Source organism: Mycteria americana, chromosome 1 (assembly GCF_035582795.1).
Source record: "Mycteria americana isolate JAX WOST 10 ecotype Jacksonville Zoo and Gardens chromosome 1, USCA_MyAme_1.0, whole genome shotgun sequence".
Classification (NCBI taxonomy): domain Eukaryota; kingdom Metazoa; phylum Chordata; class Aves; order Ciconiiformes; family Ciconiidae; genus Mycteria; species Mycteria americana.
The window spans coordinates 109,816,225-109,838,997 of record NC_134365.1 but is presented as its reverse complement, the minus strand read 5'-3'; the positions used below and the strand labels follow the sequence as shown (position 1 = coordinate 109,838,997).

At 38.4% G+C, this 22,773-nt stretch overlaps 1 protein-coding gene across 1 annotated transcript in view; it reads right to left on the bottom strand.

Moving 5' to 3' along the window:
- The window catches only part of ROBO1 (roundabout guidance receptor 1), a 751,137-nt gene that overhangs the window by 38,235 nt on the left and 690,129 nt on the right, over positions 1-22,773 (bottom strand). The window contains exons 12-20 of the mRNA XM_075516480.1: positions 21,402-21,607; positions 19,897-19,978; positions 19,563-19,731; positions 19,296-19,462; positions 15,543-15,664; positions 12,885-13,116; positions 11,490-11,611; positions 7,827-7,998; positions 274-471 (exon numbers count right to left, since the gene is read on the bottom strand). Of these exons, the coding sequence (XP_075372595.1) occupies positions 274-471; positions 7,827-7,998; positions 11,490-11,611; positions 12,885-13,116; positions 15,543-15,664; positions 19,296-19,462; positions 19,563-19,731; positions 19,897-19,978; positions 21,402-21,607 (1,470 nt within the window). The remainder of the gene's footprint in view (positions 1-273; positions 472-7,826; positions 7,999-11,489; positions 11,612-12,884; positions 13,117-15,542; positions 15,665-19,295; positions 19,463-19,562; positions 19,732-19,896; positions 19,979-21,401; positions 21,608-22,773) is intronic.

The following is a 22,773-nucleotide window of genomic DNA, read 5'->3' as shown; positions in this document are numbered from 1 at the left end:
AAATCCATCTTTACATTTCTCATTCGTAGGAGTATCTTTATGAAAAGCTAGTCTAGGTATTTTGCTAAAGGCTTATGCTTTAACGCCAGGTTTAACACGGTATGTAAATATTGCTGCCTTCTGCATTGGCTCCTGATCCACACTTCCTGAAAGTATTGAAGTAATTTGATAATTCCTGCATCGAGTCTTAGAAGAACAAGAGACTGGTGATAAAGTAAATAGCCAGTAAACAGGCATTCCGCAGCCAGCGGACTGAAATAGATAATACGGCACCTTTTCTGATACCAGCGTAAGTACTAGTGAGTCCATTTCGCTTCTTCCTGTGGCGATATAACCAGATGCTGAAGACCATAAGGATAATCCAACAGGCTGCACCAATTCCGGCAATAAAGGCAGGCTGCTTTACTACATCAGAAATCTGCTGGGCTAAACTGACTTGATCTTCTGAAGACACAGGGTTTCCATGAGAATCTGAAAAAAAGACACCCAAAATAGCCAATTAATTTGAATGAGCAACTGTGAAAGGCAGTATGAAAAGAACTGACATAACCGTAGCCCAGTTTTTCAAGGTAAAATCCTTAGGACTGCTCTTGAAAATCTCTTTTTACAGGTCTGGATAGAAATGGTTTGTTTTCCATGCAAGACAGGTACCTCCAACTTCACAGACTTTTGTTTGTTTACGAAACCTGCTAAAATCAGGCCACTAGACATACAAATAGAAAGTTAGGCTTATAAATTTCAAACATGGGGACTGCTATTTTTTTAATTTTTATTTTAGCAAAGCAACACCAGCTTCAGAAAATTATTCAGAAAGTCAGCAAAGAACACAGCAAGTAAAAGAAAGCTCAAGTACGAAACACGCGTAGTCTTTTTTCTTTGAGCTCTGCGCATGGGTAGAAGTCAGCTACCCAAACGTCCATTCTCATAACTGAAAATCACAGAAGAATTACAAATTCAAAGTACATTCACATGAGGTTGGTATTGAGGGATACATTTTAATTTAGCAGTTCCTGACCGATTACTTAAATCTTGTATTACACAGTCTAACGTACTCTTTGCAGTCTCTCATTTTGACCTCAATTAAGAAAGACTGAATATTTAAAAGGACATAAAGAAGTAAAAGTACAAAATAACCAATCCTGCCCTCCTGACGTGGATGAAAAAGGTAAAGGATAACTAAAAAATGAGTTATGAATTGGTAAAAATAGTCAAGCAGTCTCATTACCACTGAACAAGCATCCCTTTTCAAAAACAGTTTATCCTTGAATATCCTACATCAAAATAAAGAACATGTATTTTTCCACACTCTTTTAATTTTTTTTTAATAGAGAAAGCACCTGTAAGAATCAGTCTTTTCTGCTCTTTCTGTATGGAACTTTTGCAAGAACCTTGTAGGAACAGCAGTACGAATATTCAGTTAGTGACCAATGCTTTCTAACTGAAATGAAGCGACTCAAAGACAAAATAGTGCCTTCCTGATTTTTTACCATTACAGTGAGTGCTTACTGGAAATTTCATTACTGCACAGGGTGAGGCAAGAATTTGAAACCTTTACTCAGAGCGGATATTGCTTTACACATTCCACAGCTTACTCTTTGAAATACCCATTTTTACTCTTGTGTAAATCCAACAGTTAGTTGCTTTTTACTATGGGTAGTGACATCAGATTCAGAATGAGAGATTAGTGTTTTAAGGAGAAAGGTGCTGTTATTAGTTCTATCAATAGAAACTATATAACAAATGAAAACCTATTTTCATAGGTTAACTTATCACTTAAAAACCAATACCTTTTCCCTACAAACTAAGCACTGAATAGATTTTTTTTTTTTTATGATGACATGTCTTGCATTATTCCAAAATAAGCCTAAATAAAATATAAGAAACTGCAATACAAACAGAAGATGGAATCACAACAAATCATACAAATAACAAACCTCCTCTGGAAAAGGATACCTTTTTGAATGGGAAATGGTTAAATTATTAACAGCTTCTTCCAGTGAAGAATTCCAGATTTCAGTTTTTGCAACATCGAGTTCAAATACCTATTTTGCCAAGGAATCACCACCGCCTTTGACTGCTACCTTACTGGAAATTTTATTTCATATTTCAGGTCCCTTTATCTTCTGTGATCCTAAGTGCACTGCCTAGTCTGAAAGTTCACCAGGCAGACTCATTCTTTTCTTACTAATACACCCTTTGTGTCTGCTGGGTTTATAGATTTCATGCCTATTTGTGCAAGGTTAAGAAGGCTTGCTTCAGATTTTATGGAGACAGCCAAGTGAAGTTCCACGCAAGTGGCCAGATGGGCTTGAACGTATAAAGTATACTGTGACCAATGAATTAAATCTGTCACTCTCTGTCTCATCTTTTGTCTCTTTGCAGCTGAGGCCATATTAAGATATGAAAACTTGCATTATCAGTCTCTCTTCAAAATGAGTAAACCTACTTTTTCTATATTTTTAAACAGCTACGCTACCTTGTATGTCTTAATGGAATAGAACAAAAGATTTCCGGAGAACCTATGGTCCTGAATAAATTTAGAAGACTGATAAATATTTTTTCTCTAATCCTTTAAATATATATTTAAAACAATAAATCCAGGGGGGAAAAAATAACCACACACTCAAAAGCCAAATAAGAATGTTTTTTAAACGTGTCAACAATTCAGCCATACAGAAAGACAGTGCTTTTATATATACAAACATTTTTCATTTCTCAGTCAATACATGTCTGAATATTACAAAATACTGAAGAATCTCTTTGAACATTTATTGTTCTATTTTTTTAATTAAGATTCATTTAATGGTATTATTTTGCTAGCCATTGCAAGCATAAGAACAGCATAATAATATATTTGCTTTTAAGAAACTAGGCTTATGGCACGTTGTCCATGGGTGGACTGTTAGAGCCATTACATTAAATTAGCTCATATATATTTACACACATGGCGAAGAGAAAAATGTGTATGTGTTCATGTACAGTCATATAAACAGCATTATAGAAAAGAAGATGGAAGGGCTTTCAAGAAGCCACATTTGACCCATGTCCTGCTCCTCTTATAATTCAAAAATAGAATGTAAGCTAAATATAAAGCAAAGGGAATTCAATCCAGTGAACCCCTCATTACTAAAAATTTCCAGGAACATTATCTTGGAAGCGTTTCTTTGAGAGGGGTATCTTCCCTCTCCATAATAGTCCTGTAAGATCCTGAATGATCAGTCAGGAAAAAAGCTCTTAAACTAAAAAAAGTACTTTTTCTTCATCCCAGGACATTTCTGGAAGCTTTGACTGAGATATAAACGGTTCATAATCAACATTCCTGTTCCTGCTTGCACTCCTCGGGGAGACGTGCCAAAATAATAAGTGAACATAAACATTCTACAGCAAAGCGCATCTTACTGCCAGAGCAGCAGCCGCAGCATTTAATGTACTTGAACATGCCTCAGAGTTGTTGGCGCAGGCTGATCCTACAACTCCCTGAAACCAACATATTATCAGAGTGACTCATCCCTTCTTCTTCTACCCCAAGATAAGAGCCTTCTTTTTAATCACAGATAATGTTGCTATGGCTATTGCTCACAAGCTACCCGATTTGACTGTCTTGAAGCTCCAAGTTTCAAACTTCAATGAAAACTAATTAGAATTTACATCGAGAAGAACTGGGACCTCCAATTCTCTAATGTTAAATATTCATATAAATAATAATAACAACATAAAAATGAGCATTTAAGTTGTTAAATGTTAAATAAAAGATTAATATACAATTAAGATTGGAATGCCAAAGATTCAAAAAAGGCAGGAAATTCCAGGTTCACAGGTGTGCAAGCAACCTTAACTTTGCCCTGTATGTGTACAACCTGTGGAATGGTACTTTTCCATATGCCTGTCTCATGTAGTATACAAAACGTACCAACAATAAGTAGGAAGATCTAAATTTTGTTGACATTGCTAATTCTGGCAACTCAAAACTTGCAAAACACCTGGAATCTGCAACATAATGTCTGAGTCTTTCCTCAAATATATGTGCATGATGCAATATGAAAATTATTTGGTAAAATATTACCAGGTTAAGAATATGCTGTTTTGTCTCCTTTCTAGTTATATACATTTCCAAAGTTGGAAAAATATCAGTTTTGCACTTCAATCTTATAACATACAGTTTGAGGAGACAGCACCAAACTGGTTTGGAAGAGTTTGCTGTGAGGGGAAAAAAGAAAGATTACTTTCTTCAAGTCGTTTGCAGGCCACAAAACAAAAATATCAACCAAAAAACCTTAGAACTATCACACTGGAAGTACGTGAGGGGCTGACAGAGTAATACCCCTGAAGGCATACTAGCTAGTTCACAAATCGCATCTCCTAAATGAAGCAATTAGAATAACAAAGGTTCAATGAGACTTGTACACTTGAGACATCTACTGGTTGAATAATGCGCTCAACGTTTATTATAACGAAATGTGCAGACACCTCTTAATAAATAACTGCATACTGGATATTCATACAAATTATGTGTTTAAGAGTAACATTAACTGCAGTTGTGGGGCTTCTCAGAGCTGGTACCCTAAACATAATATGTTGCAATATGTTCCAATTTCACTACTTATTTGCCAACAAGCGTAGGTAATACTGCCAAGCTATCATAGGTAGTATCCCAGCACTGTACAAAAGTTAGGCTAGAGATCAGCAAAAAATAATTTGTTGTGATAATTCTCACCTTTCTGTATGGAGCATTTTTGTAACCAATGTCCTGAAGTTACACGTCATGATAAGAAAAAAGTTCTATCAAAATTCTATGATTTTTTTCTCCGCGGCACAGTATTATAAGCACAATATAGTGAGCTGTGGCTAGCTCTCATGAAATACAAATTTTTTTCCTTAACACCAAAGCTCTTGCAGTCTTTCTTTATGTAAAATATTAACTTTTCTTTTAAAACAAACAAACAAATGGTTTTCCAGCCCTTGGAATTCCACAGAAAGCTTTAAAAGGTCATTCAAAAGCCAAGAGGAAAATTCAGAAGCCCCAAGGGGAGTGTTTTAAGAAGACATGTGATTTTTCAGTTGATCTCATGATTTTAAACACTGGAAGGTGATTTTTGAATAACAAGCAAGTATATTGTTGGCTTGTCCCTGGTGGCATGGGAAATCTGGGGTACCGCAGCTCAGTGAGCTGCTGCACGTCAGCTGAGACATGGAAAATGGAAGAGCTTTGAGCTTACAATTTGTACCTGTCTTTGTAACAGGTTAAGCGCGTGCACAAGGTCACTTATCACAGCTCAGCTGATGCATGGGACCGCGATTGCACGCCTCAGCTCTCAGAGAATCCAATGTCTCCCGTCCTCCCCTCTTGTTCTGGAAGGCGGCCTCCGAAAGGTGAAGCTTCCTCCTGTCACACACCCGGCTGAAACTGCACAGGCATTTCTCACAGTCACAAACCTGGGAGCACCCTGCACAGCAAGCAGACTCAAATATGAGGTCGCTGTACAAGAGAGTAGGCTACACTGGGGAAAAAAACCCTCTTCTTTGGGTGCTCCAGAGCCAGCCACAACCTAGTCTCACAGTTTTGTAAGAAAAACACGTTATAAGGAGACAGCCGTTTGATTTTAATGAAGAGTTCTTCAAAAAAGAAAGTAAGTGAATATCTAAATCACATAGTATATCCTGTTTCCACACACAGAATTCTTAATTAATTTAAAGAAAGGTAAGGACTGTACTAATTCAGCTACAGGGAAAAGATTTCCTGACAGAATAGTTGGGATCAGTGACAGAAATGTGGAAACTTGAAGTTGTCAGTGGCAAACACGCAGTTCCTAGAGCACGTAGGTACAGGGAGTCAGGTCTCTTTCAAACCTTCTAAAAGTAGCATCCTTAGACCTCTTTCCTCCCCCTCCCTGGCCTCCCTTCCCTCTCTCTGTAACCATGTAATTTATTGCTGGTGAAAAGTGCCAGTGGATGACATCAACAAATTAGTTCTCTTTCTTCAGAAGAGCTACCAGAAAACTCCAGTGTCTGCTCCACCCCCATGCTGGGAGCACATCCAAGAACTAAGAATGTGATTCCTTCCGGGGGCTGTAGGAGAACTTGTATCATAGGATAGAGTTAGGTAAACTGCAGCCATTCTTCTCCCTTGATGATTTTAGGTTGATGGGTGCTACTACAGGGTACTCCTCTTAAATTTAAGTACTAATTTTCAGCAGCCTCCTGCAGTTGCCAAAAGGACTGCAGCACTGCCTAGGTATTTCTTTGGGCTGCTTCTAGTGGCATGGATCTCCACAAGACTCCTGTCTCCAGGTCTTTCACATGTAACAACCAAATTATGGGATTTTTACTACAGTAAATGTAGATTTGGCCATGCCACTTAATTAGAAGCAAGCGGTACAGGCTATGAAAGCAAACCCCAACCACAAGGAAATATATGGATTCTACCAGATTTGCACATTTGAAAACCCTCTGAGGTGTGTGACTGCTTCATGCTTTCTAACATAGTGTCAGTAAAGGCCAGGAACCCAGAAGAAGGCAAAAACCTTACCCTGACAGAGCGCATTTGTTTTGTTTTCCACTTACCAAAACCCCAAAGTGATTAAGTTCCATTATAAAATTCACCTTCATTTAGCATTTGCTTATCATCAGAGAAAAGGAAAAAAAGGGGAGGGGATTATGAAGTCTTTGGCTTTGAACAGCGAGGTTACCCCATTATTTTACACTCATAAGCCTCACTAATTTAAAATTTTCAAAATCTAAGCCATATAGAAAAAACTTGACTTTGACTGGAAAGCTGGCTGTAGGAAGCTGTGAATGGAAGCTGGCTGTAGGAAAGAACAATCCAACAAATAACTATGGAGGTTTGCACACGTTAATGGAATATCATATAAGCTGTGTGTAATTTTATTGTAAAATCTCTATTAATGTAATTGGGAATCATATGCCTGTATAAGTTAAATAAGTTAAAGATGACTTTCATTTTAATAGCCAAGGAAACATACATGTAATTTTCCAGAGAATATATTAGTCATTCGGTCTTGTTTTCACATGCAGTAAATATAGATTTTTAAATATAAAAAGTGGAATAACAAGGAAGATCTACTAATGATACAGAGATAGACGGGACATAAAGTCCAAAGCAACATGCTGAGTTTGCTTTCACAATTATATACCGTAATGACAAGGTATTTTGATACAGGCATACTAGTAAAGCAGCATATGACTACACCTAAAGCTACTTTAAATAATCTTCATCTAACCAACAGCAAAGATGCATTTCTCCCAGATACATGCAGGAGCAATGCCCCTGATCTGCATTTATCACAGAGAGAGGTTTGGTGTAAATGAAGTTAGGAGGTCAGGATTATTGTAAATTACCTGTGTACCTCTTTTTCCTGTATTCAGGTTATTTGCTACCTTTCACACATAACTGATATTTATTGTGCCTAATTTTAGCATGCTCTTGTTTTTTTGCTTCAATAAAGAAAGATAAAATCTGATCAAGACAAATTACATCCCTAAACTAAAGTGACACAACACTTAGTGATTCATACTGCCCTACGTGTTTTATTACACCAGTCTTAAGTGTGAAAATTCTGTTTGAAAAATCAATAACCAAAAAGCACTGCTGAATTGGGAGATTAAAAAAACCTGTGCTGTTATAATCCCGTCTTTAGACTGCAGTTCTAAGGCAAGTTTAAAAGAAGAAATGCCAAATCCTGTTATTCCAGAGATCAAGTAACACTATCTATTTCACTTGTCTTGAAAGTGTTTCTGGTGCCATAAAAGACAAAAGCAAACAAACAAAAATCATTGAAACCTATAGGTAGGATTACCAGCAGGCTTACCTAATTGGATAAACTGGGGATCACTTTTCACTCCAGGTCCTGCCCCAGTACTTGCTGCCACTTCCACGCTATATCGAATACCAGGAACTAGGGAGGGGATGACTACAGAAAAGGTGGAACCATCTACCGTCTTGTTTATATGGTATCGACTTTCATTGCCAAGACACCAAACCTGCAGGGAAGTAAGTGTATGGTACGTATAAAAGCTCAAAATTCAACAACAAAAGATAAGTAGGAGGAAGGATGACACATTCCTTTCTGCTGGATAAAGAAATTTAGAATTTGTCACTACTCTAACATCTGCAGTCATGGATTACTGTCCTAGGCACTGTATAAATACTGAAAAGATACTTCTTGTTCCAAAGAGCTGCTCCAACTACTAAAATTGTTTGATGGGTTTATCGTAATTCATTTACAGTTCAACCAGTGACATCAGCACTAATAAAACTAAAAGCATTAGTAACATGGAACAAACAAGGGAAGGCCCGTAGCCAAGAATCGTTCACATAAACAACAAAGTAAGAGCATTCAGTTACATGAATTTGCAATTCTCTTGCTCAGGGATCATTCGTCAAGCAAGGCTTTCTTCACTCAAGTGCAAGGGCAAGTCTTTCATCACATGACATCACAGGAGAAACGATGACATGCTGGAATCCAAACATTATCTGTTTTTTTTTTTTAAATGGCAGCAAGAGGCACGGATTGAGTAATATACCACCTTCTATTGAGAGACAACAGCATGGCATCAGATCTCATTTTTCGGTTGAGATCAGGACACAGGCCTAATGACTTCAATGCACCACTTTATAAATTACAACAGTGACATTAAATGATTGGGAGAAACAATACGATGAGATATTTTTTATCTCTTTAGGCCTGCACCATTGATGTGGCAAATGCTGTTAAGAGTATGGTTGAACTCCCAACTGCTATTAAAGGTGAAGTAGCAGCTAATCTAGATCTGCTAAAAAATTGATGAAGCTGTGTTGATTTCCTTTTTATTCCCTTTCTACAAATGTATTGCTCTCTGATGAATATTTATCCAGAAAGTTAAATTAGTTAAATTCAGTACTTTATCTGTAAAGAAGCAAAGTTTCCTGAGAACAGCAGCATTTCTGAACCTGTGCTGACTGTACACAGGAAGGAAGATTTTGCTTTTGATATATGGAGCTCCTAAAAGATCTAGTACCCGGATAGCTGCTCCTAATCTCTCGTGCAATTCTGCCACTGTGGAGATTGCCAGGTGAGTGAGCTAGAGTTTCATGTATAGAACAATCGCTAGGGCCCTTTCTGTAGAGCCCTTTCCGCCTGGACACTGGAAATTCTATTGCACCTTCAGGACACTGTAAGGCCCTTTTTCCTTCCCTGGATGCCAAGGATTGAAACAAGGCTAGTGGGACACTGTGAGTATCTGAAATGTATTTTAAGCTCCTTTGAAATAGAATCCCAACGCAGCATATACCTAACTGCTGCTGCAGAGCAAGTCAGAGCACAGGAAGAGAAGAGAATCTCCTTTTTATATTCTGATACAAAGTAGAGACTGCTTCAGTCAGTAGTAGTTGTATAATTATTTGTAATATTGCTCTTAAATCCTAAAGGATGGTCCATGAAAATGCTCTTATGTAAACAAGAACTCGGTAAAGTGAGGAACAAAAGATTTAAATCTAGGTTTTGGCTTAAGTCATTTTCACAGAAATTGTTACTGCCACCTTGTACAATGGTGTATGTGCAAACAATAAAAACAATTTATTATGTACTTGTAACTGTGCACTACTAATTTGTAAAAATTTTTTGTTCTTAGGTGCTCAAATACATGGACAAATTCACAAAACAAGAATGTTAAGTTAAACATCACGTTGTTCAGTACTTGCCATACTATCAAATGATTGTATACCTAAATAGGCAAGTAAAACTGAACTTTTAGAATGTTATGAAGGAAGGAGGAATTCACATTATAATAGACACATAATTGAAGAAAGAATTAGTATAACAAGAGAATTTCTAACGTAATGCTAGGGAAGGAGGGAATGACTTCTGCCGTGATTTGAATTTCTGGCTTTTTGTGCATGCTACTGACGCTTCTTCAATTAAGATGGTATCCTCCTTCCTATTTATTTTATCCTTTAATTAAAGGAGCTACACTCTTGCCTTAGATCTGAGTTGCTGAGAAAACAAAGAATTCCCCCACATATGCATACCTTTTTTTCTGGGAGAAAACATGTTTTTCTGGGAGATAGAACTGCATTTATTTAGTTTTTAGACAAAAATATTAATTACATATAGCAACTTAAATAGCAACTACATATATATTCATTGTGTCTGTTTTCTGTCCATGGTGAAAAGCACAAAGGAAAATAATGGCATCCATGCAATAAATGTAGATGTGAAATGTGCCAGTGTGCCATCTACTGCCATACAAGCACTACAAGACGCTTTCTCCTACATCTGATAGCCTATTACCTCTGAATGCTAGGATGTATGTTAGGTCTTATATCCACTCAGAAATGTGAATTTCCTGACTTTTATTGTTTTGTCCTTAAAACCCTTACATTCCTCTGATGCAGTTTCTTGATGGAAATAATTCCATCTCTTCAGCTCAAGGTCTGACTTTAAACAAAATAACTTTGCAAGTATTTTTATCCATTTACATTATATATCTGAAACTAAGCCATAAACTGATTTTTTTTTACCAGTTGACCAGGTTCTGAAAGGTGTTTTATTATTCTAAATTGACCATGAAGCTTAGCGATCTCTTCCCTTTCCCATTACTACTGAGGAAAAAAGAATAGCAGAATAAGTTTGATGACTAGGAATATATGTCTACAGCACAGTGTTTTAACCTGAAAAATAGCCAAGACATTCTCATTTGAAAAATTTCCTCAATAATGCAGGAGACATTTGCAGGAGACTGAAACCAAAGATACTGCCTCTCCGTGGCTATAAAGCTTACTTGATATCCACAAGTAAACATTTAAAACTGCTGTAGCTTGCCTAGGAAAAATAAGCTTCATTTACTTTGCTATGTAAATTATCGCAAACATTTTAAACTGGAAATAAATACAGTGTATGTTGCTAAACAAACATCAAATAATATTTTATAATGTACTTACAATTTGTTAAAAATTAAATAGCATAATGAGAACTGCATTTGTGTGAAAGAAAAGAAAAATTTCTATATACTAAATACATTTATTATTATACAAGCACATTCCTTACTTGAAAGTTTTCCATTTGTTTTAACTACCCAGTTACGCATAACATACTCAGTTCTTAACACTGTTGATTATTACCCCCGAGTTTTTCAATTCATTAAGCCTGTTTATATTTACTACCTTGGCCAATGTCTTTCAGTCACAAAACGGTTCTCAAACAGGTATGGTTCCCTCTCTACTTGTGTGCACATTTCTCAAGTTATAATGAAGGCAAGAAGGTAGTGGTTTTAATTGAGTGTTGACCCTTTGCTTTGATTTATGGAGGCTGTTTTAATTGCCTTCTACCATCTAGACAGAATTACTAAATATGGGATTTGATTCAAGGAAGTGATTTTCTATCTCGTTTGCTCTGACCAACCAGTAGATGGAGCCAAGCACCCACGAACAACCTCATCTGTCACCACCTGGCCAATACCCCCTCTGCCAGGGGATCAAGGCATGCCAGCAGTACCTTATACTCTTGAACCATCCCGTTCTGGTTGTCCTCGGGGGGTGGCTGCCAGGTGACCACAATTGCCGTCCCGTTCCCATCGTTCTTAGTTACTGAAACACTCTGAGGTGGAGCACTAGGAGCTGTTTGTTTGGAAAGAAGGACTGAATGGTTAAGTTCGTCAAAAGCAGAAGTGAGCTTTTTTAAGACGATGATGGTTTCTGGGCTACACAAATGCATTCTTTTATGCCCCACCCTTCATTTAGGACAGTTCCTGCCCACAAGATAAAATGATACAGAAGGAAAGTGATGTGAACCTGCAACCAGCCTCCTGAGATCTACTGCAGTCTCGCTGTGCAGCACAGGAAAAGTCACACTCGTCACCAGGCTCTCCGAGATCAGATACCCATTATCTGAATATCACAGTCCCGAGCACTGCATTCCTCTTTGGTCTCAAATCACCTCACCCAGGATCAACAGTTTTGAAAAATAAAGTCTATAAATTGACCCCAGTAGAATGCTAAATCTCAATTCCTCTAGTGTGTAAATAATAATGAGTAATACAAAACTTATTAAAATCAGGACAGAATGTGTTAATATTAACGTATTTATAATAATAATTTATGTTTTGCATTTTAAATAGCCTTTGTAAAAACTGGATGCTTAGCTGATGCTTAGGATAAATGCAGTTAAGCACACCTCTTGAACCACTCGCAGCAATAAACCAGAGCTACACGGCCTTTATACTGGGGAGGGAAGAGACAAGGGGAAAGGCTGCACACCCCAACAGAGGCACTGAAATCCCTGTTCAGAGCCACTGGCCATCTTGCACACTCACTATGCCTGAGCAGCAACAAAAGGAAGAGCTTCATGAACCTTCTCTTTTTAGCACATGTATGAGATGGAAATACATAATTTAGTCCACTATATCTGTTGCCCTCATTCATCTTTTCATTTTGTCTTACTGATTGATCCAGGTATAAAAGCCTTCAAAAAATGTGGTTTCCATTCCCTCAGCTATAGCGCTTTGATGATTTCTGTGGTGTCTGCTATCTACTCAAGATAGTGATTAGCAAGTGCTTGGATCTGACAGAAGTCACTTGTGACCAGACCATGAACTCAGCAGGGAGGAGTGCACACTGCAGTGAAGATAAAAAGCGCATTTCCCATTGTGTGTTGGAGGGGATTTTTGCACATCCCTCTCTCTCTGTCTCTCACGCGTGGTTCTGAATATTTACTTCTGTGTCACCAAACAATTCACATAATGATCAGCCCAACACAGCCCCCTCTGCCGCAGATTGCTGTTCTCAAACAGCACGCACTTCAAACAAAATCAAATAATGAACATATCAGAGGAAAGCAGGCCAGACTACTACTTCAAAAAGGAAAGATGAAGACAGTCTGGCTCCTACTTGCCTTCTTCCAGGGTCTTTGCAAATTTCACTTCGCTATCTGCTCCCTGAAACTCATTAAAAAAAGGACGGGCCTTGATTTCGTAGTTTACACCTTTCTTCAGCTCGGGAATGATAACGCTGTTTTTGGTCGGAGTCCTCACTTCAAAGATTAACCACTCTGACTCTCCATAGGATGCTGGTGTAGGCCGGTACAGAATTTTATATCCTTGAATATACTGGGATTGCTGGTCCACCTGGCAAGACAGCAGAATACACAACACATCCTTTAACAAATATGAACCAGGAACGATGCCTGCGACACTATGCACGGTCCTTGGACTATGCGTTCATTTTATTCAAAGTAAACAACACCGCCAAAGCAGATAAAGGCTCCTTGCATTACGGCAAATTACAGGCCTGATTCACAAGTGCATTAATCTGTCTGATGCTGGTAGAACCGCGCTGGTTTCTGTGGATTTATGAAGGCATTAAAGGGGGATAACGGAGTTGTGTAATATGCCCCAGCTCCGCGAAATGAGCAGCCTTTGCATCCGCGGAGCGATGGAGCTCAGCAGAGGCCACCCTGCTGCCCACCGGCATCTGCCCGGCAGGGCAGGGGGCACACGGGGAAAGGGGGGAGGGCGAGGGCAGGGGATCTACAGCTCCGGAACTCAGGGTGATGAATGTGGAGATCAAAGAGAGGGCCTGCCAACTCTCCCGAGGTGTGGAAGCCTCCCAAAATCCATGAAATGAGCACTGCTTCCTGCCTGCTTCCGTCTGGAGAAAGCGAATGGAAAGGGCAGCCAGCTGGCACTATCTCCATGGCTGTGATTAGGCTGGGCTCTGTCAGAGGGCAGATTTGTCCAAGCACGTCCTCCATGTCCACCCACTCAGCAGGAGGCTCCTCTGCTGGAGGGAGAAGGCTCTGAAGAGGCTCATAAAACTCAGTATGGTCACACAGATGAGACTTGGATAAGCAGATACTCAGTGGTCCTGAGTGCTTTTTAGACCACGGTCATTTTATATCACATGTATGGAGAAAGAGATCTTAATGTAAGCAAGGGCGGGACTCAATGCGTTAGGCTATAGCTGAAACAGAAAGCTATTCTATAGAACCGATCTCTCCTGGAGCACTCACTATCTTTTAACTACCGGTTTCAATTTCTGATGAACAAGAAAGTCCAATAATAACAACAACAAAATTTTTAAAAGTGCATCAGATTTTCCCTGTTTTCCAAAATCTCATCCAGTGATATAATAAAACTGTTTGCTTGCAATTTTACTCCAAAAAGCAACACACTTCACTTTTAATAATCACATAAAGAATGTGTGTGTTAGCTGAAACTGAGGTAATGCTTATTTTTGAAATTGCAGAGAAGCCACAGGCCACCCAAGAGACTGACAAAAACTGCCTGTCTGGAAAAGGTTGTTCTGTTAGTAAAGGTCAAACAAAATCGTGCTGGGAACCTCAAAGATGTTTTAACGTTATTAGTTAAAACAGGAGATTGCCTGCTGCAGGTGGCCGTGCCGCAGGTGACAGTGCAATTACTGTGCAACACAGCAGATATTATTTGTACTCTTGCAGCACCAAGGAGCCTGGTCACGGATCAGGACTCCGTTGGGGTAGGGCTCTTCTACAAAGTCAAAACGCCTTTTGTTCCTGTTCAAAATGTTCTGCCATGGCATGGCAGCGGCTACACCCTGTGCTCTCCTACGCTGTCCCTGCCAATATATTGGCATGTTCAGATGGAAGTCCTAAAAAGACCTCAAAGCTCACTCCCTTTGGATTTATTCCTGCACCTGGTATAATTATCCCCCATTTTTTCTTCATTCTGCATTCTATTTTAAAACGGCTCTTCTTTGAATGACATTTTCTTATCTCATTGCTTGGTACCTGCAGTTTCCCGTGTTGTTCTCTCCATTTCTACCTCTTGATTGCCAAATGTCTCCCACAGTAAGCCGCCTCTAATCCTTTCTCTCACCGAGGCCTCAGCCTTGTAAGCCTACTTGAATCTTTTTCATGTACGTTCCCATTCCCCTTGCCTCAGGGCTCCTACAGTATTGTTTCCTCACTCTCTCATTTCCTCTGCTATATCCTCCACGCGGCCAACTTCCTGCTTCCTCCCACCAGAGCAATGTGAACCCAACATCTGAAAACCGTTTGCCCTTTTGGTTTCTTCTCCCTGTACTGTGCATACTCATAGCACCATGGGAAAGGATAGGTTCAGATGAGGCTGTATGGGTTTGGGTGTGTTTCTCAGTATGTATGTAGGATGGAGGTAATGCTTTCAAACAGAATTATGCAGTATTTCTCTCCACTGGTGACTGACAGACAGGGAAGTGCCCATGTTATTTCATTAGGGGACTGACACACTTTCCTACTGAAAGCAGTGCAAAAGCTTCAAATGATATGACTTAAGAAGGCTTTGATCAGTCCTTTAGCTTCCAGAGGACGACTCTGAAACTCTCACCATATTGTAAACATATGGAGACATAAAATGGTGAAAATGGGATAAAATTTAATGAAGTAGGAAAGCAAAGCCCAAGTAGCACTCATTCCAGAGAAAAACATTTGCAAGCATACAAACTACACAGCTTCTTAAACTGTGACTCCACTGTAGTCAAACAGTACAATGAAGCAGCATATATAACCACCTCCATGATACAGATTTATACTTACAGTCCAATGAACTTCAATTGAGGAGGAAGAAAGGATAGTAGGATTGTGCAGATGTAGTACGACATCACCTAATTCTCTCTGGACCTGCTTGTGATCCACACCTTGACTTGTTGGTGGAATATCTGTAATAATTTAAGATTCCATTCTCACAAGTAAATATGATTGTTAAAATAAGTATATGTAAATACAAATGAATATATCATAAAGTATGTCATACTATCACCAATAAAGTTTACCCTATGTACTTCCCAATTATGTAAAAAAAAAACTACATGAAATATTTTCCTGAGCAAATCCATCAATGCTTAGGTAGTACGAAATCGATGCACAGCACTTTCTTTGACAGAGAGAAACAGGAGGGAAATGCTGCACAAAAAGAAAAACCACACTCAGGGATGTCTTTGGTAAATTGCTACAGCAGCATCTCTTTATTCTTTCCTACTGGGAGAAAACATTCTATTACCCATTGCAAATTCCAAGAGAACAGGAAACCTATGAAGAACGGCAAAAGCAGAAGCTGTATCTTCAGATAAATTCATGTGTGAACTTACTGTTTTTAATTACAAAATAAATGTAATAACTGAAGAAAAGAAAAATGAGTCATATGGCTGCAGCTTGTCTGATGGCAAGTGACTTCTGTAAACAGAAGAGCACAGCTGAGTGCTGTCTGGCTCTTCTGACATTTGGTCTATCTTACAGCTAAAAGAATTGTTCATATGCATGAAGGGACAAATTCCTCTGAAAATACGCAATGGTACAATGGAAACACGTATTTTCTCCATGCAGAACCCTTGAAAAGCATATTTAACTGAAATGGAATGACTGTCAGACGTATAAAATTTATAGGGCAATCACTAATAGGGTGACTAAAATATACATGTACTACGGACAGCAGAGTAACATAGTTTCTGTATTGTTTTTACATATCTCTCTTTGATCACTTCACTTTAAACAAATACCATGCTGACTACAGCTACAAATCACAGACTGGGAAATTAATGAAAATAACTTATAGTGATTCCTTTTTTTTTTTTTTTTATTTTTTTTTATTCCAGATAGAGTAATGCATTACATAAGCTTTGCTCCAGCCTGCTCCTTCCCTGCCTGACCTCCACTAGTGACAAAGCAAGATCAGGAAATCTTCAAGGGTCCTGTTCTTTGAAGACCTTGGAAATTTCCATACCTGGCTGCTTACAAGAAGTGCCAAAGAGAGAGTACACAGAAATGGTGTATATATTTATGTACAACCACAACTACTCTAATAAGTCACTGTAGGCATGTAGACTATCTTGAAAGCTGAGGTTTGGATAGCACAGTTGATGCTGATATAGAAGACGCTTATTAAATGCAAGTGCAACAGTTGTAAAGAATGCTTTTTGCACGGTGGGCATATTCCCAGTTTACCAGCTTTGGTCTTGTCTAAATAATAATAAAACCATTGTAAGACTGCATTAGGAGAAGGCATAAGGAAAGGTTTCTTTCTAGAAATATAATTCCCATTTGAGAATACAAAGCCTATGTCACTTTGAACTTTTATCATACAGTTTCCTCAACATATTTACAAGAAGATGGGATTTCTTCAAAGTTAAAGAAGCAAACTGAGGTTAGCATGCAGTCAGTGGGTGACAAATCTGGATTCTTAGCAAGGAACACTGATAACAACAAAACAAAACCAAAAAAACCTCCACTGAGTCACTGCTGTATCCACATGCAGTATGTTCTGCCAAACAGTCCATTTATCAGAGTATTTCCCTCCCCACAAAGTTTGAAAGCATTAAAGATAGAAGCTTCTGTTTGGAGAGCTGCCTGCTTAGAATGTAACAGGAAAGTCAGTGGAATCATTAGTTCTATCTTTGCTAGTCATAAGAGATGAGTCATCAACAATATGAATCAAACTATTAATAGGCTCAGCCATTTGCACATCTATGCTATACAACAATACGTGTGTTTTCTTGATTCAGCTCCAAGCTTCCAAGACAGGGACTGTCAGTGAGAACACCTAAGCATGTTGTTGTTAATGCTGGTACAGCGTAAAGATCAAAGTAGGTTAGGTTCCTGGTCTGGACGTGCATTTAGGACAAGACTATACTACCCTCTAGACAAAAGTGAACTGGGAAATTTTTGAACTTACTTAGCTAGACCACAGCTTACACAAAACTGAAATGGTATTGGAAGAAGAGTGGAACTGCTTTAAAGAACTTGACACTTGATTACATTTCTTACTGTTGATGAAAATTTTATCTATTGGTTGTTATTTTCACTCAGGCTTTGTGTGGTTCTCAGGTCTTCAGCTCTACTAGATGCCCAGAGGACAGCAAAGCTTTTCCATGCCATTATAAACTATTCAGTTCCGTTAAGTGAACAGAACGCTGCCTCATTCACCGTTTATCAGCGTCAGTTCAGTGATCAGTTCGTTTAGGACATTCAGACCCCATACCTCATGTCATCTCCAGGAATGAAACTACACTGTACAAAAAATGGACTCGTGCAGAACACTGCAGCCTGCCTGCATAGTAACACGTGTTGCCCTATCACCAGGAATACAGAAATCACTAAAAGGTTACTAAATCTCTCCTTGGGAACAGACTCAGGAACCCGTGCAATCCCTATTTTCCATGTGGCTGTGACTGCTGTCTATATACATCCATCGAAATTGTCACCCATCAGGACAAATGCATAGTAAGAAAGTACAGCAATGTGAAATTGTTCACTCCCCAGGGGAGATGAGAAAGACTTGCTTTCAGACCAGCTTCAATAAAAATGAAAAGTCACCAAAGGAAAATGCTTTGTTTTCTTTAGGGAACTTCCTTTCAAAAACAAACATGTACTTACTTATGCAAACAAAGAAACAAACGTACAACACAGGCACTCTTAATAAGCCAATGGGTCAATTTCTCCAGTAAGTAGGAAACACAGAAAAAAAAAAAAAAGAAAGATGACCTCTATCACTTTTACTTTGAAAAAGAATAAGTCTAGTTTTTCCCTTCTTAAGAATCTAAGTATTTCTACTGGAAAAATGCAGGCTGCAAAGTTGCAATGCATTATTCCCTGTACAGCATCATAAGTGTCATTTTTTTTTTCTACAGTGAACACAAAGTTATTTTAAATTTTACATAGCTGGATTCAGTCCACAGCTGGACTTCAATCATAGCTGGAGTCAGCGGATGACTCCTTCATCCACTATTACCCAGCCTTTTCTTCCACTTGGCTATCTGTAAGCACTGTCTCTCTTCCCTACTCTTTTACTTTCAACAGTTTTACTATTGAAATACTTTTAATATATTGCCAAAACCTCTTCTTTACTGGCTCATGATGCCCAACTTCTACAAATTTTAAACTTGTCTCTCCTAATGCAGCAGAAACCAACTTAGATTATGTGCTGTTTCTCTCTCAGTCTTACGTTTCATTTGATCCACTGGACATACTAATAACATTTCCATGGAATTTGACAATTTGTGTGATAACTTAAAAAATCAGAGATTACTTTTGTTGCTAACAAGAGCTATTCTGTAACTATCTTTGGATAAGAGATACTAGGGTTCCCTTAGGCAATGCAATATGCTGTCTAAGCAGCTTTCAGAGTCTATGTTATAGAGGAATGCAAGTTTAAACACTGTATTTTACTATCTAGTATATATTACAGCTAGGATAAGCAGACAGTTGAAAGCTACCAGAATTCCTGCACCTGGTATTGCTCAGTCAACTTGTGACAGCCACTATGGACACCTAAAATGTTCAGTATCAAAAGCTTACCTTGAGTTTTCACTGGATCAGATATTTGGCTTGGGTCACTTAGTCCATATGCATTAGCTGCCCTCACAAGGAATAGATAAATTGCATTAGGTTTTAGCCCTTTAACTGCAAAACTCTCTGTTTTCACGTTTTCAGCTACAGTTTGCCAGCTGCTACCAGATGCATGGCTAAGGATAAAACACACACAACAGCAGGTTAGCAAGTGCTTCTTTAACAACATATTATATATAAGCGTAAGTACAGAAAGATCACATGAGACTCATATACCTGAAGGCCTCAATTATGTAAGAGGTTGGTGTTGCACCTGAATTCAAATTAGGTTGCCATGACAATGTTACTGTATTTCTGCTGACATCTGTAACCTCAGGTTTTGATGGAGCACTAGGAATCAAGTTTGGGTCAGTGGGTCTTGGTGGCTGCACTGGGACTCCAAACTCTAACAAAGGAGAGAGAAATGCTGAGTATAGACAGGAAGCAGCTGTAAGCTAAATGCTGTTCACATCTGCACTGGCAATTTATGACAGTCAGATAACTTCTGCATTTCCATTTCTGATTTTCCTTTGTGTATTTTCTGCAGGCAGAGAAACCCTAATTGATTTACCTTGGACCTCTATGTACGCACTCCATGTAGCTTCGCCACTTGGGGTTGAAGCAATGCAGGTGTACCGCCCAGTGTCGCCCAGCTGAGTTGGAAAAGAGAAGAATAAATATTTGAAACAATCAGGCACTCAGTGGGCTAGAAAAGTAATTACAGCTCTCTATGTTCCCCCATGAATATGGATAAACCTATTAGGCTGCAAAAACTTTGAACCAGAAACTTCTTCCATTAGAAGTTATGATTTCGTGTGCTGCAAAATGAAAATGGACACTTATTTCTGAGCATTCGTTAAAGACTTGGAAAAGTTGCAGATTCTAATTTAATGTTACCTGTTCTGTAATGAACAAACTGAAGGCCAATTCTTGTAGTATTTATTCATTACTCTGCAGAAGTCTTAACAAATAAATTGAGAAGGAACTCAGATGACAAGACCCCATGCAACTGTCAACCTTCTGCGTGAATAATGCTCGGGGATTTGTCTGGACTGAAGCACGGGAGAGCATGTTATCCTTAAAACAAAGCTTAAATATTGCACAGGGCCCTGTACATATGGGGTTCCCTATGTTAATATAAATTTCACTCTACAGCAGGCCCAAAAAGGAATCTCCATATGCTATTCTCATCCAGTTCTGAATGTTGGATTATTTGTCCATATGTGACTTAATCACATTTTAAAAGAGTTTCTTTTTTTCCCCTCAAAAGAAATGCTATCCTCCTAAGGTCCCAGCCCCAGCAGATGAGCTGAACGGAAGCACTCAAAAATCAGAGGTTCAAACTCTAAGCCAGTGTAACTTGTAACTGGTAACAGGGCAACTCTAGGGAACATAGTAAAGTGAGGTATTCAGCCTAATTTTAAAAAATTACTACATTTCAAACCACAGAAAAGATAGCAGAGAATAGCCAGTATGCTAAAACTTAACAACATTTTAAAACATTTTACAGCGTGCGAGGCATGACCAGCAATACTGGCCAGGTACTTCCTATAATCCCCTATGGAAGCCAGGTATTTGACAGGTGGTTAACCATTTTAAGCTATGTTTACACTGCCGACTGAATATAGTTAAACTTTTAAAACTGTTTTGAAAAAGATGTGAACATGGCTCTATTACTGCAGTATGCTAAACAAAGGTTTTCTTTATAAATATTTGAAATAATTAGATCATTTTAATCTATTAGTGCTAAAGCCAAATAATTTAAGGATTTGTCTTACTGAAATGCAAGTTTTGCTTTCCCCTTCATGTTTAAAGTACCAAATAATTCCCTTAATTAATACCTCTTAAAAGCATTTTTCCTTATGAAATCAGAAATAATGTGCCCTAGGCAGAATAAGCCAAAGTGTTAAGCATAAAGAATGAACTAATTGAAAGCATGAAGTATCAAATATTTTAATACATTTATTTAACATTTCATTAATTCTAAATGTAGGATTTACTACATCAAAAGTGCCTCGAGGTTGAAAAACAAAGTGAAACAAACAACAAGAAAACCCGTTTGCCAGTTCAAGCTACCTTGGCGTATCGTATCTGTAATGCTCCTGTCTCCAACTGCTTGATGCGAGAGTCCTGGGTAGAAATGAGGATCCCATCCTTCTTCCAGAGGATAGTGGGCATTAAAGTGCCTGTTGCCACGCAGTTCAGTACTAAAGTACCATCTACAGCCACAGTCTGATTCACAGGACCCTGTCGAATGACAGGGGGAGGCCGGTCTGCAATCACTGCCAGAAGAACAACAGGAAAGAGATTTCTGCAACTGGAAGCAATTTTCTAATCATCTAAGCAACAGCAGTTGCTTGAGGCTTTGAAACAAACTAAAGATAATTAAACAAGTAATTAAAGTTGGAGGCATTATTCAGGGCAGGGCGCATTATAATGATGCACAACTACAGAATTTTAAAATGATACACAACACGTTATTTTCAGAAAGTAAAGAAGCATTACATATCGCATAGTGGTATCTTCTAGGCATTCCCTAATTCCAATGTCTTTATAAAGTGATAATGGAATGAGAAAGGACTTCCCAAATTCTTTCTCAAGGCACAGATTTCACTTTGTTCACCTTCTACCATGTAGCAGGCCTGTATAACAGAATTCATACTTTCAGCATTCAAAGACAGAGAAAAAGGAGGTAGGCAGGCAGGGGATAACCTGGCAAATATATACTCCTTAAAAAAATTTTGTTGTGTACCATCAACTCATCTTGGTGCTCTTTCCTAATTGGGAGATGCCTAGCAGCAGGGTAAAGTAAACACAAAGCTAATGAATAGGACCACAGTAAAAAATTTCAACTAAGAAGTATTTTTCCAGTAGTTTCTGACTTTTAGTTCTATGACAACTTAATCTGTCAATATGACTTGAAAGTCACAAAAAGAATCCCACAGTGTGTTTGCATCAATTTTAATACATCTTTCACTCAATGAAAATTAAATGTTATTGATGGTTTATTTAATAACTGTGCACAGAAGGGTATAAAGCAGTCTCAGTATTCACAGAAAAAAGGATGATTGTCTACATGAGGTTTTTCTTCCATTATCCAAAGGATAATCAGAAAAAGAGGTAAAAGCTATCTTACTGTGTTTCAGTAACCTCCTCTACCTGTACCATCCAACATGACATGGACTGATGATCTGAAAATAGCCACAACTTTAAATGACATAAATCTGTTCAGCAGTGTCATGGGGGCCCATGTAACCTAAGAACTGGTTTGGTAGCCGAAATATAAACCTGAAGTTCTGATAATTTGTGAACATCAGATATTTCTAAATTACTTTTCATAACAACAGACAGGGTGTTAGTACTGCTTTTTTTGGCTAAATTCCAACTCCCATAATTTCATTTGCATGTTCAAATGACACTCTGCATTTTCAACTGCATAATTTATCCT